The 19,775-nt window shown below is 39.4% G+C and overlaps 1 protein-coding gene across 5 annotated transcripts in view; it reads left to right on the forward strand.

The window, feature by feature from the left end:
• The window catches only part of TNIK (TRAF2 and NCK interacting kinase), a 350,236-nt gene that overhangs the window by 193,711 nt on the left and 136,750 nt on the right, over window positions 1-19,775 (forward strand). For all 5 annotated transcript variants that reach the window (XM_053657848.1, XM_053657844.1, XM_053657845.1 and 2 more), the window contains exons 3-4: window positions 1,175-1,231; window positions 12,572-12,697. In XM_053657848.1, the coding sequence (XP_053513823.1) occupies window positions 1,175-1,231; window positions 12,572-12,697 (183 nt within the window). The remainder of the gene's footprint in view (window positions 1-1,174; window positions 1,232-12,571; window positions 12,698-19,775) is intronic.

Below are 19,775 nucleotides of genomic sequence, written 5' to 3' on the forward strand. Positions count from 1 at the left end.
TAAATAAAATCTGTAAAAAATTTTAAAGTAACAAAATCCTATGTGAAATAGAGATGAATGTTTCAATGTTTAACTCAACTTGAGTAAAATATGAAAAGAAAGCTTGTTTAAAAATTACATTTACATTTCAGCGATAAGAATTTCTGACGCAGGATGTGGGTGGCAGAAGTGGGACAGAGGAGAAGGTGTCCTGGGCTTACGTCCTGGCTGTGAGATTCACCTCACCTCTGCAAAGAAGGGCATTGGATTAAGCGCCTGGAGAGCTCTTCACATGCCATTCATTTGCGATTTTATGAAGTTGCCTTGGGTTTCCAGTGATCTTGAGGTCAGCTAACTCCCGGCCAGTCCCTCCAAGTCTGCCTCAATCTGGATCCTAATTGGTTTGACATTCTCCGGTGAGGTAAAAGCAACTCCAGCTGGGCTGCCTCCTTGTGGCCCTCCCCTCGTCAGAGGTTGACAGCTCAGCCGCTTTCCCTGGCAGAGCACTGGGCATGCCTGTGCCTGGGACTCCGCTGAGGCTTGCTAATTGTTTCATCTCCAGGAGCTCATTTGAGCTGAAGCTACCATCCCAGAGGTGTATTCCTCAGTCAGACCCATTGAGAACTGTTATTTCAGCTTGCAAGCAAAATTTAAAATGGAGAAGCAGGTTATTTTCTTTTCCATTGTTACCTTCAATGCCATGATGGCAGTTACTAAAACAAAAACAAAAGCACAAACAACCAGTTGAGACCATTACAAGATATTTTAACCACCAAGGAAACTAAAGTTTCTTCACTTGCTGAGTATTTTCTAGCAGAGGTCATACTTGTATCTCCTCCAGCCAGATCCATCTCCCCTTCCACATAAATCCACCTCGCTCTCAAGCCCTGGTCTGACACTTTGGAGAGGAGCTAGAACCAAATGACTCAACGTTGCCTTTTTTATTTAACTTGACAGCCACTGTGAAAATAAGGCCCAAAGACAAAGTGATGGAGATGTTTTACAAAATAAACACTAAATAGAAATTGATCTTCAAACCATTTAATATCTGTGTGTGCCTGTGCATGTCTGTTCATATGTCTTCCCTGTTGTCATTCTGTAACGTTAATCTAGGTGATATTGTTCTTCATGGTTGGAAATCAATGATCATGTTGTATATCAGAACTAAAGTCTTTATTTTCTTTTCTTCATACAGGGTCGTCATGTCAAAACAGGCCAGCTTGCTGCCATTAAGGTTATGGATGTCACAGGGGTAATGTATCTTTATCTTGCCTTCTCAATAGCTATATATTTGTAATAGAAAAAGTAGGGATAGAAAACACTGATTTTCAGAAATAAAAACTTTTTAAACATCTAAGATCTGTCCCCATTTGTGCTTAACATGAAGAAGTAAGAGTATTCAATAGCTGATAGAGAAGACTGTGGGTAAACCATTCTAGTTAAATTAGATACCTACATACTGCCTTAGGTATTTAGAGTGAAGAATAAATAATGTGTGCTGATAATTTACATGAGCACAATGGAGTGCATTTGCATATGAATACAGAACAAGGATTTGAAGGTATTAAAAGAATAATACTGAGATTACACAGAAGAGATGGGTCTTAATGTTTTTCCCAAAGGTCCACCTAACACTGGAATAGATGAGACTTTGGGTAGCTCTAAAGTCCTACTATTTAGCATAACAATTTTCCTCCTAAAATATTATTGAACAAATAATAACAATAACCACAAATTCTTATTTTTATTTAGAGCAACACTGAAACAAAATTTCTGCCTGGATGATCAAAAGCAATCTAAGGAATAGACTTTGTTTGAAATACAATCTTATGCTTTCAATCCTTTCTGCTGAGTCTATTTAAAATATGTTAATGCCTTTGCAAGAGTATTGAGCAAAAATCAGACTTGAAAGGACTCCCTGGACATCAAAAGCATGTTAATAATTTTCTATTGTCCTGGGAATTTTTCTAAGATGTCTGTCTGCTGTAAGACCAGTCTTCCATTGGGTCCAGTAGTGGATTACTTAGTGTAAATAGACATAGAATGAATTAGTCACACAAAGGTATCAAGAACCAATATACAAATTTTAAAAAAGGCACATGGTATTATCTGCATGCCTGACTTCCATTTATACTTTTTCTGGCCCAGTTTGTTACCCTTGATAGTATATATTATATGGTATGTTATCTACCATAATACTAATTTTCATTTATACCACACATTTCTCTGATTTCTTATTATTGATATGAATTCCTCTTTAAATTATATACATTTTGCCACGGCTGGTGTAGCTCAGTGGATTGAGTGTAGGCTGTGAACCAAAGGGTTAGTGGTTCAATTTCCAGTCAGGGCACATGCATGGGTTGTGGGCCAGGTCCCCAGTAAGGGCCACATGAGAGGCAACCACACATTAATGTTTCTCTCCCTCCCTTCCCCTTTCTCAAAAAAATAAATTTAACAAAATGTTTAAAAAGAAGAAAAAAATTATATACATTTTAACAAGTAAAAAAGATGTCCCCATATGTTTATTAGCACTTAAAAATACTTTCTTTTATTTGTCCTTAATGTATTATTCAAATTTCAGAGGTTGCAAACCAAGTTCAAATATTTAATCCCAATTAGTTTCTTAATTCATCTGACCTTTGCTGAATAAGAAGCTGCATGTAGATTATATTAATTAGGTTTACCTTCTGCCACTTGAAACAGAAAACTCAAGATAACAGAGGCTTATGCATGATGGAAGTATCTTGCTCTGTCATGTTAAAGGAGTTGAGAGTGGAGAGCCCAGGGATGTGGGGCAGCAATGCAGCAGAGTAGAAGAATATTTTTATATTTCTACCGCATCATTCTAATGCATGGTTGAAGGTGGTTGTCAGATTTCCATCGATCATTTTCTTTGGCAGGCAGAAGAAAAGGTGGGGGCATTGATAGCTGAAGGGTGTAGAAGGGAACCCTGTCCAGTGAAATCTTTTCTACACATTTCTGCTTGGTTCAGGAAAGCTGGGGAATGTAGTCTTTCATTCTACCAATGTGTGCAGTTCAAAATCTGGGTTCTACTAGGAATAAAGGGAGAACGGATACTGGTATGGTCACCTGGCAGGGTCTGACACGAAGATCAAGATCAGGTACTATTAGCTGTACCTATAAACCCATTATAAATGTGTAAACCTTTTACAAAACTCCCACCACAGAGCAAATTAAAATTTCTTTTGCTATTCTGCTGAAGTCCTACTACTGTATTTTCCTTGCAGTGAATAGGAGCTCCACAAAATGCAATGCCCTTGGCAGTTTAACAGCTATTGGTTATGGATGAAGTCCAAGACATTTGTGCTATAAAACTTTATTGTGTGGTTCTGTGGAACTACGTTAAATTCTGTTGACATCCTTAATCTCAGGGCACAAGTGTGCACAAAGTTGTATATTGGTGCAAAAGTTGTATATTGGTGCACAAAGTATGAGTTGGGAGTACTGCACATTGCTTTTTCCTGCTTCTGATTCTAGTTGTGAGGCTTTAAATTGCTTGATGAACCACTTACCTTCACTAGACCACTTTGCTTGGGATCAAAATAGTTATACAACTATTTATCCCAGATTATGTTTTTTCAGTTTAAGGAATGTTAGTTATCCTCTCTATACTGGGTTTCACAAGGCAACTAAGCCTTATAAAAAAATGACTTGAGAGACTATTTAACTGATTCTCCCAAGGATGGTACAAAGTTAACGGCATTCTCAGTGCATAGGAGAGTCATGCATACAATGGAGTCTTTATACTATTTTGGCTTAGTTCTCTTGGGGAACCCCTGTTGAAAGGGCTTGATAGTTTTCCTGATTTAGGCACATCATTGGCCATTATGTAACCACTGACCCTTTACAAAGGCAAACATGGATACACATCAGGAAATGGTTTTCTTATTCCCATGGCATCTGATACAGCATCAAATGACTTTTGTGTCACCCCCTTGTGCATGACAGTCAACATAAGATTTCCTTTGTGAAACTCATGTGGTGTCCTCAGAAAACAATCTATTTCTTTTTGCCATGTTGTCTTTTGTGTATTATGGAATGTTGCAGAAGCTTCTTACCAATTATTCTAATTGTGCTCATTATAGCTGCTCTGTTAAAAACTGAAATGAATTCTCAAAGGTCATCTTTGTTAATTGTTTGCAATGATTTACTGCAAAGTTACTATAGTTTATTGTAATGAAACTGATAAAGCCATAGCTTGAAATCAATTTTTAAATTATTGTTTTTATTCTATATTACTTCTCTCTCTCTCTCTCTCTTTTTAATAGAAAATAGCCACAGATGGAATTGAATATAATGCTTGTGTCCTTCTGGTTTTAGATCTGAGACACTTCCAAATTTGCTAATACTTGCTTCAGAATTAGTGCTTAAACTCAGGCTAGGTCTTTGAAGTTCTTTTATTTTCTGAAATAACTATGGGGAATTTCTGTATTTTGTCACCTTCTGGGGAGTCCTTCCCAGCTGGACACTGAGGGGTAGTAATTAAGCCTAGGGGGACCATCACACGAGGACACTCCTGGCCGAGGAAAGAGCCTGTACCAAGGCGTGGAGGTTGGGAGAGTGCGGAGCATTTTCAGGGAACTACTGCAGAGTTTACGGACTAAAAAGTGCTAAGGACCTGGCGGCACAAGATAAATCTGGACAAGTTAGGCCAGGTCGTGAAGGAATTGAATGCTGTGGCTAGGACTTTACAAGGTTTTTACAGCCTTTGTTTACCAAATTGAAACTTTGATCAAGTCGTCTTAGGGAAAAATGCAATATGTAGAAGAGATGTAAGAGGAATGGTTTTATTTTGGTTTTTGTTTGTTTGTTTAACAAAACTTGGGAGGCTGTGACTCCTGGCCCTCCCTGCAGACTACTGCTGGAGCCAGTCCGTGTCGGGCCAGGAGCTGAATAGCAAAGTAACATGGTGGGGTTTCTCTACTAGAAGGTCCATTTTAAGCCCAGCCCCACTGAGTTTCTATTTCTGTCTTATTTACTGAGTTCCTATAGGTGAAGCCATGACCATCCTGCATCTCTCTTTCAAGAATGAGGAAGTGACCTTCTCCCAGTCACCTTTGGTAGAGTGTATTGCCTGTAGTTAAGGAACTAAGTGAATATTTGTTAAAATTGGACAAAAAAAACCCCTGTATCTGTCTTCCCTTGTTTGGAAGAGTCAGGGACACACACTGCTATAAGCACATTTAGTTCCCCCCTCCCAACGGGGGGGGAGTGATAATTAGCATAACACATAATATTAAATATAATAACAACAGCCCTGGCTGGTGTAGCTCAGTGGGTTGAGCTCGGGCTGTGAACGAACCAAAGGGTCTCGGTTCGATTCCCAGTCAAGGCACATGCCTGGGTTGTGGGCCAGGTCCCCAGTGGGGAGCCACATGAGAGGCAACCACATGTTGATGTTTCTCTCTCTGTCTCTTTCTCCTTCCCTTCCCCTCTCTCTAAAACAAAATTAAAAAAGAAATAAAATATTAAAAAAATAACAACAACAACCATGGTCAAAATAAAAATTGATAACATTGATTGAGGGTTTTTCATGTGCCAAGCACTGTAATACAATATATATTAATTCATTTCATCTTCAAAACAACTCCCATTAAGGGAATACTGTTATTATGTCCCTTTTACAAATGAGGAGTTGAAAGCACCAAGAGCCTAAGTAACTTGTTCAAGCCCCACAGACAGTAAGTGGCGGAAGTTTCGAATTCAAATCCAGCGGGTCAGGGTGTGCCCACCCTCCCCACAGCCCTGTAACAACAGCGAGGGGTCCGGGAGCACCACCGACCGGAGTGCGGTCTTCAGATTCCCATAACAGCCCACAGGAACTAAAGATGTAAGTCACCTCATTTACAGCTGATGTAACCCAAATGAATGACAGTACTGTTAGGGTTAAACATATTTGCTTTGGTTGACTTGAGTGTAGATAGATCTTTCTAGTAATTCATGGTTTTCTTGGGAGTCAGACATTAGTGGAGGCTCGGGGACGAAGAGGATATGCATCAGATTTGTGTTACCTGCTTCTCTAAGGGGCACCCGCCCCATGTAGGACAGAGTGGGTTCGCCTCGTGGTAAAGAGGAGCAGTGTAGTCATCATTCTTACCTGAGTATATGCTCGTTTTGACACTTCGTGGTCCTCTTTCCCTGGACAATTCTCTCTGCCACATGTGTCAATGTGGATCATATCACTCCCCTCATAAAGGTAGTATGAAAAGTAAATGCAGTTACTTATAAGGCATTTGAGAACAATATGTAGAACACAGTGTCTGGTGCATGTGGTTATTACAGTGTCTCTTGCCAATGTTTTTCACCTGTCTCCCCCTGGCTCCGAGTCCCATAGACGATAACAGACCTACCCCTCCAGCTACAGGGTCTCGGCAACCACCGTTTCCTTGCCAGGAAGATGATTCTCTCCTCACACCACATCATACTTCTTCTTTCTTCCCGCTGGGGTGACTCCCAGGAGGGCTTTAGCATCCAGCTCAGACTTGGATTTCTCAGGGCTGTCTCCCATAGGCCTCCAGTGAGAGCAGCTGCCCATCCCTCGTGTGTTAGTAAGTTTGCACACATCTCTGTTGTTCTTTGACTTCCATCTGTGTTCCCCACTGGACTATAGTAAGTTTCATTGTGGCAAAGCTTGAATCTGTTATGCCCGTTGTTGTATTATTATATTGTTCACATTTAGCATTGTGCCTGGGATATAGTGGGCACTTAAATACTCGCTGAATGAACAGTGTACAGCACCCCCAGGAGCTGCCCGCAGAACGTCATGGTCAAGTCACAAGTTCTAGCAGTGCTGCAATGAAGAGATGTGGGCTTAGGCACCTCATCAATCCACTCTGGGTCTGTTTCCTTCTGTCTGTAAAAATGTAGTCTGTGGGCATGTAACTCCACCTTGAGATAATTTTAGGGGATCCACATTTACTTAATTTTCATTTATGATATAATATGGGCATTTTAACATTTAGTAAACTGTGGTTTAAAAACAAGCATCAAACTGTGTGTGTTATATACGAACTTTGAAGGCACTGAAAAATGGTAGCTCCTCAGTTTGCACTGTTAGGTTACTCCATTCGAATGGAGAATGTCATTCAGTATAAAGATTTCAAAGCGTGCTCTTTTAAAGTAATTGTTACAAAAGAAGAAGGAGTTGTTACCATTTGCAGTTACTTATATTAGGAAATATAGATTTTCTCTATCCTTCAGAACCAAAACAAAACCAAAAATTATAATATTGAGGCTGATATGTGACTTTAAATTTCCTTCAAAAATTCTAATTCTGTATTGACTAAAACAGCCTGCTTATTGTCATTGATTATAACTAGATCAAACTTATTATATATATATATTTTTAAAGATTTTGTTTATTTATCTTTAGAGGGGAAGGGAAGGAGAGAGGGAGAGAAACATCAATGTATGGTTGCCTTTCATGCGTCCCCTGCTGGGAACTGGCCTGCAGGGAACCTGCCTGCAACCCTGGCATGTGCCCTGACTGGGAATCGAACCGCGATTGTCTGGTTCACAGGCCTGCGCTCAATCCACTGAGCTACACCAGCCAGGGCTCAAACTTATTATGTAATTAAGCTTATAAAATAAGGATTTACTGATTTAAAAAGTCAAGTTTTTGTTGATGCTATTTGTTGGTATCTTGAATTTTTATTGGAAGAATTTATCCAAATTATTATATATTTTTTAAAAATCACATCCTAGAAAATGTTAACAATCTCTTAAAAATCTAATAGTCAAAGATTCTTTAACCAAAACAGTCTTCAATTTTTTTTGTTCCATTTAGTCAACAATGCAGGTAAGAATGATAGGTTAACATGAATGCCTGCCCAATGCCAGCAACCCCTGTAGGAAGCAGGACAGGTGAGCAGGAGCAGCAGGGACTATAGTCAGCACCTGCACATCTAGAAGGGCATGGCATTCATGAGTCTATACACTGCCTATTTCCTTCTAGCGTTCGGACTGACCAGGCCCTTGGATTATCATTATATTTTATACATAGTTTTATTTCCATTCCACGGGTTGTGAACTATATTTTAGGCAAATTGTTTATTAGAGAGCACATTAATATTAAATGCCTTATCAATCCTATCTTTAAATCCTAGCATATTGTAGGGGCTTATAATGTGTTCCCCTGTTTAATAAATATGCAACTTAGAATACCTCCATTATCCCCTGAAATCATTCACAAGTAAATGTTATTCCGTGCAGAGAAGCTTCTTTAATTGCAGGACCAAAGACAGGTTTCTCTTTAGCCCTGTAATCCAGCCCTGATTAAAATGCCCCTAAATTCTTCTTTCGTGATTAGCACTTTGGTTTCATCGCCATGGGTAATGATCCTTTTTCTGTCTAGGAGTTTTCAGTATAGAATTAAGAGCACTGGCTTTGGAATGAGACAACTCTCACTTTGTATCTTAGCTTTAACATTTAACATATGAATGAACTCATTTTCCTCATTTGTAAAATAAGATCATTAAATGGATCTATTTCATAGAGCTGTTTTGAGTATTAACTAAGATAATATGCACACAGCCTCTAGTATGTAGTGAATATTACATAAGTTTGGCTTTTGCTGTATTTTGTCACCATGGTAATGATTATCATATTATCTTCATATGATCTTCATAGGAAGGTAGTGGCCTAAAAGCATGACCTGGAGTCATCCATTTCTTCGCATTTGAAAATCACCCCCTCTTCATAGGGTTCGTCCTCCTCCAGGAGGCGGCTCCTGGTTTCGCAAGTTGCTCCCGGCAAGCAGCTAGGAGGCACCAGGCCAATACACACTACTTTTCAAGCCTCTGCTCCATCAATATGCTAATGTCCCATGGGCCAGAGCAAGTCACAGGGCCAACCCAACAATGAGGAAAGGAAATGGACTTCAAATCCTCAAGAGGGAGACTGCTGAATATCATGGCCACTTTTTTGTTAATTACCACAAATACTAAGCAATAAATAGATTCCTATGATCTTGAGAGAAAAAAATCTTCTTTATGTTGGCAATAAAGCTTTGCTTATGCTTAATAAGCATTTAATCATTTTTAAGCCCTGAGAGGAGACTTAGAAAGGTATTCTTATTCCCTTTTATAGGTGCAAATATGTGACATTTGAAAAGTTTAAATGCCATGCCTGAATCAGCTCAGATTAGATATTAAAGGCATCCGCTTGAAGTAATGGTTCTTCCTCTACAACACTAGACTTTGCGTATGAAAAAACTCTTTTTCAATTTGTGACAGTTTGGTAGCATTGCTTTGTTTACAGTTATGATCCAGTGGCCATTAGTTCCCCAGTGAGCTTGATGCTTGTGCTTAATTCTTAAGACATAGAAACGATCCATTTACAAAATAGAAGATATCTGAGTCTTACAACTTTGTAACCTAATTCTAACCTCAGTTGTAGTGTTTGTCTTTTGGAAAACATTATAACCCATCTCTTTCAAAAAGCCATACTGTGAGAGGGTAGATTGCTTGTTGAATAGTGAAATGGGTTATAGTAAGTGCCCCCTTTCAATTTCACTGAATAATTTACTGCTGCCCTTGCCCTACACTAGAAATCTGGATAAACAATAGCCCTGAAGTCCTCAGAAATTGTATGGTCACTTACAAGATTATGTAAGAGCAAGGTCAAGATTCTATTTTAGAGTTACATAACCATGACCCACAGTGGTTCCATCACTGTGTTTGGAAACAGTGGAATTTAAACCTAAAATTCAAGTTACTCACATTCCCACCATCCTATCCTTGTTATTTATTTACTTGTTGGTTGAGAAGATTAATCATAATGTTTATTTGTATTACAGTGTATAACTTTCACATACTTTCTTTAGTTATCACAAAAGACTGGGATATATAATAATACTATTATAAAATCTGTATCTCATTATAGATGAGAAAACTGGGCTCTAAACGGTAGAGCACTTTCCTGAGATCACATAGCCAGAAACGAGTGGAGCCCAAACTGAATGTGCAGCCTGCCCACCCCCACTTTTCCGACTCAACGTACATGATTTCTTCATCATCATATTGCCTCAGTTTACCTTTTCAAAGTGATAGAGAACGTGCTGACTTCATCCCGATCTCCAATACTATTTATTCTGGGTCTAATAATATACTGTATTACACTGTTATTTAATGGTTTCATAAGTTTTTATTTTCTTAATGATTTGGTAAGCTTTTTCTAAGAACTCCTTTCTCCCCCCAGCTGCCACCTCTGACTTTCCCCCATCATTCACTGTCCTGTTGGGACCTAGGAGGCAGGCAGCAGGCACTTTTAGGACCTGGCTGCTCACTAGGAATGACAGGAGCTGTCAGGCAGAGTTAGACAGTGATCAGTGTTTTACTGCCTTGTGTACTTGCCTTTTTAATCGAAGCAGCTGTCAAGGCCAGGCTGCCCACAGTAACCCTCAGGTTTGTTTTTGCCCCTTCTATTTATGCTTCCCTAAAGTACATCTGCTCACATCCTACCATCATCCACAGTTATTAGGCCCCACGCGGTGAGTTTAAAATAGCTCACATGCACCACAGGAATACATTTGAGGCATGTTACAGGGACCTGTCCACAAGCCGAGGTCTGTGAAGGTCATCATCTCCTGAGGTCTGTGGTGAAGGTGTAGGCAGCTTTCCATAGCCGCAGGGAAGAATTCCTTCCTTGGTCAGCAGAAAGCCATCCCTTCCCTCAGTCATCATCCCAACCCCTCACTCCCCTCCACTGTGACGGCCGCGTGCTTCACCTTGGCTCAGCATGCCAATCATGCGTTCTATTTTGAGGTTACCTAGTCTTCAACTTAGTGAGGCCACGTGATGTGCAACCCACTCAGTTCTCCTAGGTTTGCACATCTCCATGGTTTTTTATTGAACTTAGTTTTGTGTGATTAGGAAATGTCAGCATTTTACCACTCTCCTCATCTTCTTCTTAAGCAGTTCCTTTCAGGCATCACTAACACTGCTGTGCATGGTTGGGCTCTTTGTAGGTATTCAATCTTCTATGCACATTTATTCCTAGACACTTTGCTGGGTGCTGGGGATGTTATAGAAAGCAAAAGATTCCTATGTTTAGAGTCGTTATGAACTGGTAGGGAAGAGGTACTTAAATGATTAGACAGCTAAATGAAGTTGCAATTCTGGCAGGTGCTACAATGGGAGAGACACAGGATGATCCACAGGGCTCCCCTCAAATCAAGCAGGTCAGAGAGCTTCCTGAGGAAGGGACTTTGGAACTGGGATCTGAGGGCAGAAGAAAGCTTATGATTCATGCAGAAGAGAGTCGAGTAAATGGGAAGTTATACACAACTGACCCACCCCTCCAACTGATACCAGCAAATATGGCCCATGTGTCAAGAGCAGTAGGGGATGGACAGGTACAGTGGCAGGGGCGGGAGGTGGGTGGAGCTTGACATTGCCTGAGAGAGTTAGGGAAGATGTCCCTGAGGAGTGTCCATTAAATTCAATAAAAAATGGTGAGTGGGAACTGTGTGAAGAAGAGGAATTGAACAAAGACATCCCCTGAGAGACTGCAGAAGGGCCTGGCAATGTTGAGAAGTGGGAGGGAGGCTGAGCAGCGGGAAGGGGCAAGGGGACAAGCAGGACCCACTGCGAGTGTGTCTTTTCAGGCCATGGCAACATCTTATACTTATGCATTCCTACTGCTGTGTCTAAACACATGTTCCCTGAGATAAAAAATTTTTTCCACCAACTTCAGATGTGATCAGGCCATTCAGGGTGATATGGCTGTAGACTTTTTCCACCAACTTCAAAAATAAAATACTATTTTAAAGTCCAACTGATGTGAACATATGAAAATAAAATTATGGGAGAACACAACTCTCTCCATCAATGGTGCCTGGCTAGGGTGGGGGTGGGGGCTGTGTAAAAATGACTCAAGTTGGTGGACTCCAAGTTGAAGCTCAGAACAAATGAAACCTGAATGGGGACACTTGGGAGAGTTGTGTCTTTTCACATCGGTGTCACTGCCATGTTTCCCCTTTCTCTTCATGTTGAGCTTCCGGAAGGCGAGCTGGGTACTCCTGCTTCATGAACTTCCTCAGATCTAGGGAACTTACCCTCACTCCCTTCTCCTCTGACTTTCATCATCTGCAGTCAGGTACTTCAGTCAAAGTCGGCTTCAAAGAGTGCGAACTTAAATTTTAAATTTTAAATATGGCTCTCTATTTTTTTCACTTTCCTTAATCTTTTCTATACCAGACAGAATCAGTAATAGGTATTTGATGGACATAGTTCCCAGAGGTCTGAAGTGAATTTTATCTCAATAGCCTACTTTGGTTCTTTTCCAGGTAAAGGAATGAGGTGTTTTGTTTTATTTTTCCCCCCAGCAAACCTGCTATGCCTATTTGTTGTACAAACACAAGACCCTTTGGCTTGCCAATATGTTTGTTGTCTTGCAAATTTTTTCTTTGCAGTCAAGAAAAAAAAGTCAACTTATACAATTAATGTACTTGTTTATCACCACAGAAGAAAAAAAACAAAGAATTTATTATGTAGTTGATTCAGATGAAGAAATAGAATTCTACTAAGGCATGGATTATCGTGACCAAATATTTGTTATTCTAATACAGGATGAAGAGGAAGAAATAAAGCAAGAAATTAACATGCTGAAAAAATATTCTCATCATCGGAATATTGCTACATATTATGGTGCTTTTATTAAAAAGAACCCACCCGGCATGGATGACCAACTTTGGGTATGTAGTGCTCTCCAAATTGACTTTGCTTACATGAAGAACAAGCAGCACTAAATGGTCCATTTCCCCGTCCTCATGACTAACTTTGATTAAGGAACTCCTCAGAAGCCCTCAGCCCCATGATTTCTATAACTTTGTGTTTTCAAGAGTTTCCCCCATTTTCTTGCATACCTCTCTGTATTCTTAGTGTCTCTGCCTTCTATCTCTTAATGCAGACCATCCTTAAAACCAGTTGTTAAGTTCTTTGTTCTGTTTCCATTAATGACTACTTATATTGAGTTTTTATTATATTTCAGGTATCGTGCTATTTCTTCTGGGTTGTATCATTTATTCTGGCTCTTTGAAGTACATACTATTACTCTTATTTTGGGGGTGATACAACTAAGGTTAACAGAGAGGGTAAGCAAACTGCCTCCATGTCTAAACAGCTAGAAATGGTGGAGCCAGGATCTCAGCAAGCTCTGCACAAGTGCTTCTCTAATCTATCACTGATGTGTGGATGACTGAAATTCTAATTATAATTCTATGAGAAAAATGCTTAAGACAGTGTCTGAGATCATGTAGGCACTCTCAAAGGTTGCTTCCCTTTCCTACTTCCCCTGGTCCACTCAGATATGTGCCCTAGCCCTGTATTTTTGACAGTCTAAGGCACAACTGTAATTGAGTATCCCACCCAATGTATGTGCAGTGTGTCTAACAGCAGAACCACTACTCCTATCCCCTTCCTGCCCAGCTCAGATTGCTCTTCTTCTCACTTTCCTGATTTCTACCATTGGAAGTTTTGTTCACTTTGTTCTGTGGGAAGGCTATAATGCTGTCTTGGTTTGACTTTCACCTGTCAATTTTATACCCACCCATTACTATAGGTCCATTCATTCAGTGGCAGCCTGGATTCTGGAGCTGCTTGATCTCAATCTCTCTCTCTCTCTCTCTCTCTCTCTCTCTCTCTCACACACACACACACACTCACACACACACACACACACACACACACACACACACCTCTGTTTATATCATATGATGGTCTTAGATTAATAGCTACAAACATACCCTTTTAACTATTTATCATCTTTCTCATTTTCAAGAAGTCTTAATATGTGTGTTACACATGAAATTCACTGAATCATCCAGTGCTTACTATTTATTAAGTTATTTATTAAACTATGTATATCCAGTTACCACTATTTTATAGATAACTTGTCATAGAACTCAGTCTTGAGTGGAAGTTACTCTCTTAATGCATAAGGCACATATAGTCCAGGTGAGGAGCCAAATGGACACAAATGGCAATTAAAACAATATAATAATGTTTGTTGGCTCAAAAAAATAAGATTTTCATGTCATTCAATATTGAATACTATAATCTTTGGAAATGAAAAGATCTGCTGGGAATTTTTCCCCCATAAGACTCATCTCTAAATTCAAAATAAAAAAATGTACTTTGCGGTAAGTAAACTCATTTTGTATGATCACATTGATTTTACATATTTTCATGTGATTTATGAAAGAGTTACAGGAGGATTTTAACTGTGGCCTCTTAATATATATTAGCTGTAAATGTGACAATTAAAATGTAGAAATCATAAAAGAAATATGATTCTATAATACTAAAGAGAGAGATATATAAAATTTTTATTATAAAATCATAATAAACAAAGTAAAAATGCAAATAGCCAATTCAGGGAAATATTCATTTAATCTGCCATGACAAAGAATTTAGTAACTTAAAGATGAAGAGTTTTTATAAATCCATAGGAAAAATATGAAACTACTAATAGATTGAGTCGAGAACAAGGCAATAATTAACAAAGTATCAATTACCAAATAAGATGTTTTTAAAATATAATCTTACTAAAAATATAAATGCAAAAGTAGATGGGAATTAGATACCACTTCTTACTGAGTAGAATAGCAAAGCTTTTTTGTTTAAATGATAAACCCAGAATGGATATGCAAAACCCCACTCGTACAAATGAACTTTATTCAAAAGCAATTGACATATATACAGATATACACACAGAGAGATATACTGTATATATCTCCCAAACAAAGTACTTTTACTTTAAAATGACCCAGTAATAAATATTTGGGCAGCTACTGAAAAACGTATGTAGAAGCGAACCAATAGGAATTGCTTAAGTAAATTGATTAAAGGGATGCTATTCAGCCAGTTAAAATGATGTAGATTTGAATGAGCATTAACAATGATAGTGAGGTTTTAAAAGCTATTTATGGAGGTTGTGATTAGATATCATGTTTCCATTTTGATTAAAAAAGAAAGGGAAAGATGGCTAGAATAATATTCACCAGCGGTGTTGGAGATATTTGTATCTCAGCAGTAATTTCAGTAATTTCTAAGACATTTTCTGTGTCATGTCTGCATTTTTATCCCCTAAACTTTCTTTTAAATTCTCAAGTCAGAGCCACTGCTGCTGTTTCTTCTTCTTTTGTTACTTTTCATTGAGCTCTCTTTGCTCCTCATGCAGACGGCGTTCCGAGCAGAAGGAGCACGCCTTTTACATCTCAGAGTGCTCTCAGCGCTACTGTGGCGTACGGGGCATGCGTTGCTGACAAAATAGTTGTTTTGTGAATGAAAGTAATGTTATTGGTTCAGACTTGGCTATTATTATTGTTATTACTATACATCTGAGTGCCATGGGTACTTTTGAAAGTTCAAAATACCTTACAGGTTCCAGAGGATGTGGTGAGATGGCACAAGCTGGAAGAGCTGCCAATGACAGGGGGCGATCGGTAACTATTGTACTGCCATCTGTTGAAAAGGTTTTTGTTTGGTCAGGACTGTAGTTCCAAATTAAAAGAAAGCATTAACATAGCTTTGGAATCAGGTTCCAGCTTATCACCTGAGGTACTGTAAGTATTTCTAGATGAGTCGCACCTAACTGTTAACATCATTTCTTTTGTGAGGTGGGCCAGATAGGATAGTGGGTTTTCTCTTTAGGTTGAACTCTGAAAGTCTGGGTACTGCTTACAAATTGGGGTTGAGATAAAGAATGATCAAGCAGGCTTGACTCATTGTCACCTTTTTCTTAATGCTGAGATTTTCGAAGCTGGAAAGCAAATTAGTTGTCATTTATTCTGGTGGGTCTCAGTCAAGTTCATTGACTTTCCCAGGACCTCAAAGCTTATTAATAGAGGGATGCGGCACCAGAATGCAGGCATCCTACAACATGAAGGTTTAGCTTGGCCTGAAGTTCTGTGAAAGGCAATGAGCTTTTTTCTCTTTTTTTTTAGTGAGCAAACCTGCATTCCCTTTCAGGTGGTACTGGGGGAAAGCAGGAAGCCTATTTGCTTCCTCAGAGCTCAAAGAGGAGATTTTGTGCTCTGGAAACAAGTTGTTGCCTGCCAGTTCTCACTTTACCCCAGTTGGTTATTGGCAACCAAGAGCCTACGAGTGAATGTGTTCATTTATTCATTCTCCATTTATCCATCCAACAAATATATATGTATATCAAATACTTGAGAGCTGCAAGGCATTCTTCTAAGGGCTCTTAGAATACATTAGTGAGCCCTGACTTTCATACAGCTTATCTTCTTGAAACAGACCACAAACAGTAAGTTTTGTGTTCATGAAAACTATAGAGAGACTGCTGAAAGCTATACCTTCCTGGAAGAGCAGGGAAATGTTAACGGGAGTGCAGATAAGGGTTGCAGTGCTGGGTACGGTGGCCACGTGAGCCCTGTGGAATATGTGAGAGATGAAACCTGAGGCCAGATTATGCAGTGCCTTATAGACCATTGGAAAGACATCTGCATTTACTCTGAGTGAGGTGGTGTTGGTGGGATGGGAGGGCATTGGAGGGTTTTGAAGATGGAGGGATGGCATTTGATCCACAGATTGAAGGGGTCCCTCTGGAAGCTGGGTTGAGACTAGAATGAATGGGGGTCAGAGTAGAAGCAGGAAGACCAGTTAGGAGACTGTTTTAGCAATTCCCTTCCTGATGTCAGCAAAGGGGCTTCATTAAGTAATGATCACTTCCAAACCCAGGTCACATGGAGAGAAGCCCTTCCTTCACTTTTCATTTTCCTACCTGTAATTAAATGCAGGGAGCAAAATGTAGCTATCATAGGCCCCACATTCTGCTTGGAAGACAGAAGGCCTAGCACTTGTCAGATTCGTGCCTGTGCACAGGATTGTTCTGACCATCCCCACTAGCTTCTATGTCCCTGGAGGTAAAAACATAAAGCTATGAAATGCCTCATGAGGGCTAGAGTATCACTTCTTTTTTCTATTTACACATCTTCTATTTGATGACAAACTGAGGGGGCACCTGCAAAAGTAAAGGTGAAGAGAAACATAATAATTGGGAAATTAGTAGCATATTACAATATTGGTGGGAACTTGGTTATAGAATATAATAGTGTATAGTTATTCCAAGGCCATTCAAATGGCCCTCACTCAGTTTGGGCCATTTTGTGTAAATAACAATGGCAGGTGATATTTCTCACCTGCTTATCGTGCGCCAAGTACTACATTTGTTCCCGTTGGCATATTATTTCACTGGATCTTTACAACCATTCAAATCATACAAATTATATATTATCATGCCCTCTGCTTTACAGATGAGGAAACTAGGCTCAGAGAAGTTGAGAAATTTGCCCAGGTTCTCAGAGCCAGTGTGATGAAGCGAACACTTTGCTGCCTGATGCTGGAATCAAGCCCCTGAAGCCTCCTTTTCATTGTAAAAATAGTTTCCACATCAAATTTGGTATTTCAAATAGGATCGAAACTTTGTGTTTATATAAGTTCATTTTGACTTCACCTTCCATCTCCATTCATCAGGTTCCCCAACTTTCAAAGAGAATAGCAAGATCTGTTAGCTGCTCGTAAGACTGGTGCAAAGTCTAGGAAATATTCTTTTTAAAGTACATCAAATCTTTTGGGACTGTGTTAGCAAATAATTGCAAAGGTCACAGATAGTTGACTCTTTGGCCTAATGGCTTTCTGTTAGAATTACACTGATATAAAATATTACTGTGGGTTATATAGAGACATAGCCTGAACAGCCAAGAGAACAGCACTTTCTAACATGTTTTCCCAGTATTCAGAGTACAGAAAATATTTCCCAGGCACTTTTTCTACTGCGGCTAGAAGACAGAGGGCTGCACATCAACTGCCAGCCAATAGATGTGCTGTTTCAGGTGTCTGATTGAATTATAATCGTTGCGAATTCTATCAGTCTTGTCGTAGAGATAAACTCTTGTTTAGTACCAGCTCTTTGTGGAAATACAGCTACTTCTGATAATGGCCAAGTAATTCTCCCTTATCAACTGCTTGGGGCCCAGTCCGGAAATCAAAAAAGAGAGCTCTTTCAATAAAGATTCTGATCTCTCCGAAACAAGGCACACTCTGACACCAGCGTTGCTGTCGTTTTCTGCCGCCTCTTGGGGAGGCTCACCATTTTGCCGCAGGCCACTGAGATGTGTGAATGAGTGAGAAACTCCGTCTACTAAACAAAATTTCTAATTTCTCTAAACTTAGAAAGGGAAATCATATGTAATTCATTGTTTCTTTTGATACCACCTCAGGGCTAGAATATGTCATAAAAGGAAATAAATTTCTGATTAGCTTTCAAAATGTAGGGTGGGTGAGTAATTTAGACTGTTGTCCTGAAATGACTCAATATAAACCATTCATTAGATTGTCACAGTGTAGCCTTATAGAGCTGAGAGTGAAGAAATTATGCTGTGTGCATTTTAGGCACAAGTTTTCTAGTAGGTGTCTGAAACCTGGCTGGGAAGCTAGAGACCTGGATTCAAACCTGACATTTGGGTCTCTGCTGTTGAATTCCTTCCTCATAAAAATGGGAACTTTGGACCAGGTCTGAGTTTTCACACTGGTGGTGTGGAGGCTAAATGGTGTCCAAGTAAATGTGCTTTGCTTGGTTTGCATAAGGTGATGGTGTTATAATTATACTAACTTTAGAAAAAAAAATTGAGTAGTTTCTCATAGAATTCTGGTTTCTTTTTAAAGGTTTTGAAAAATCAGATGGTCTTTTAACAAATCAGAAATATTGGGCCCGAAATCCCAACTAGCAGCGGTATGTTCGGGCAGTAGAGCCGCTGTTTAGAGGGACACGCGACTCCAGTTTGCAGCAGAGGCCTTGTCACTCCCGTGCTCTGCCGTGCATCCTCAGCGTCATGCATCCTTATTACTGTCCATGCCCTGTGAAGGCCACCTGGGAGTGAGAAGCTGAGATGAACTAAGACGTGATGTTTTCCAACCACCAATGAGGGTAACCTGCTAGAATCTGCAGTGATGTTGGCCACAGATGCCAAACCCAAGTCTATTGTACTTTGGATTACATTGCTGTAGCATCTTGGCTTAGCAAAAATCATGTCCACTAACATTTTGGTTGTTTTACAATTTAAATGTCAAGTGTGGTGGATACCATCTTTAAAAATTCAACCACCTTTTGCTGAGTCTTTTAAATGGTTATTATTAAACTTTCTGTTTTCCCTGCATCAGAAATGAGGCTTTCATGGGGGGAGAGGTTAATCAGTGTCTATTACTTTTATAATGAAAGAATGCCTTTCCTTAATATATAGAAGCTAGGTCACTTGTCTAGAGAAGTGATTGAATCTTACTGTTGGTGAGCTGCACATTTTAAAAGGCTGAATTTGGTCAATATAGAAGTGCCTAAAATAATTGATTATAACAGTCCCCCAGCCTCAGAGCTGCCCCACTGTGTGACCTAGAGAGAAAAAAATGTAAGTTACTTAGATATAAACACAGAGTCAAAGCTACACTTAATTTAATGCTTTGCCACTGGGCTTGAATGCAGCTTTTATAGAGCCATTCTTATGAATTAATGGGTGATTCTGTGACAAGAATGTGAAAATGATTTCCTCTTTTATTCCAATGAATTTCACTGGAACTGTGCTTAAAATGCTTTTCACCACAGCTAAAGAAAGACCTTAAGTATACCCAAAGTTATTCTGCTAATGGTCTGTACAACCCTTTTTTTCATTTCCTACATTAATTTTGAGTCCAATTCTGTGTTCTAATTTACTTGTGTTTCTCAAAATCCTCAACTACCAAGTTGCTTAGTCCTAAGTC

Source organism: Artibeus jamaicensis, unplaced genomic scaffold (assembly GCF_021234435.1).
Source record: "Artibeus jamaicensis isolate MK-2021 breed Jamaican fruit bat unplaced genomic scaffold, CSHL_Jam_final scaffold_474, whole genome shotgun sequence".
Lineage (NCBI taxonomy): Eukaryota > Metazoa > Chordata > Mammalia > Chiroptera > Phyllostomidae > Artibeus > Artibeus jamaicensis.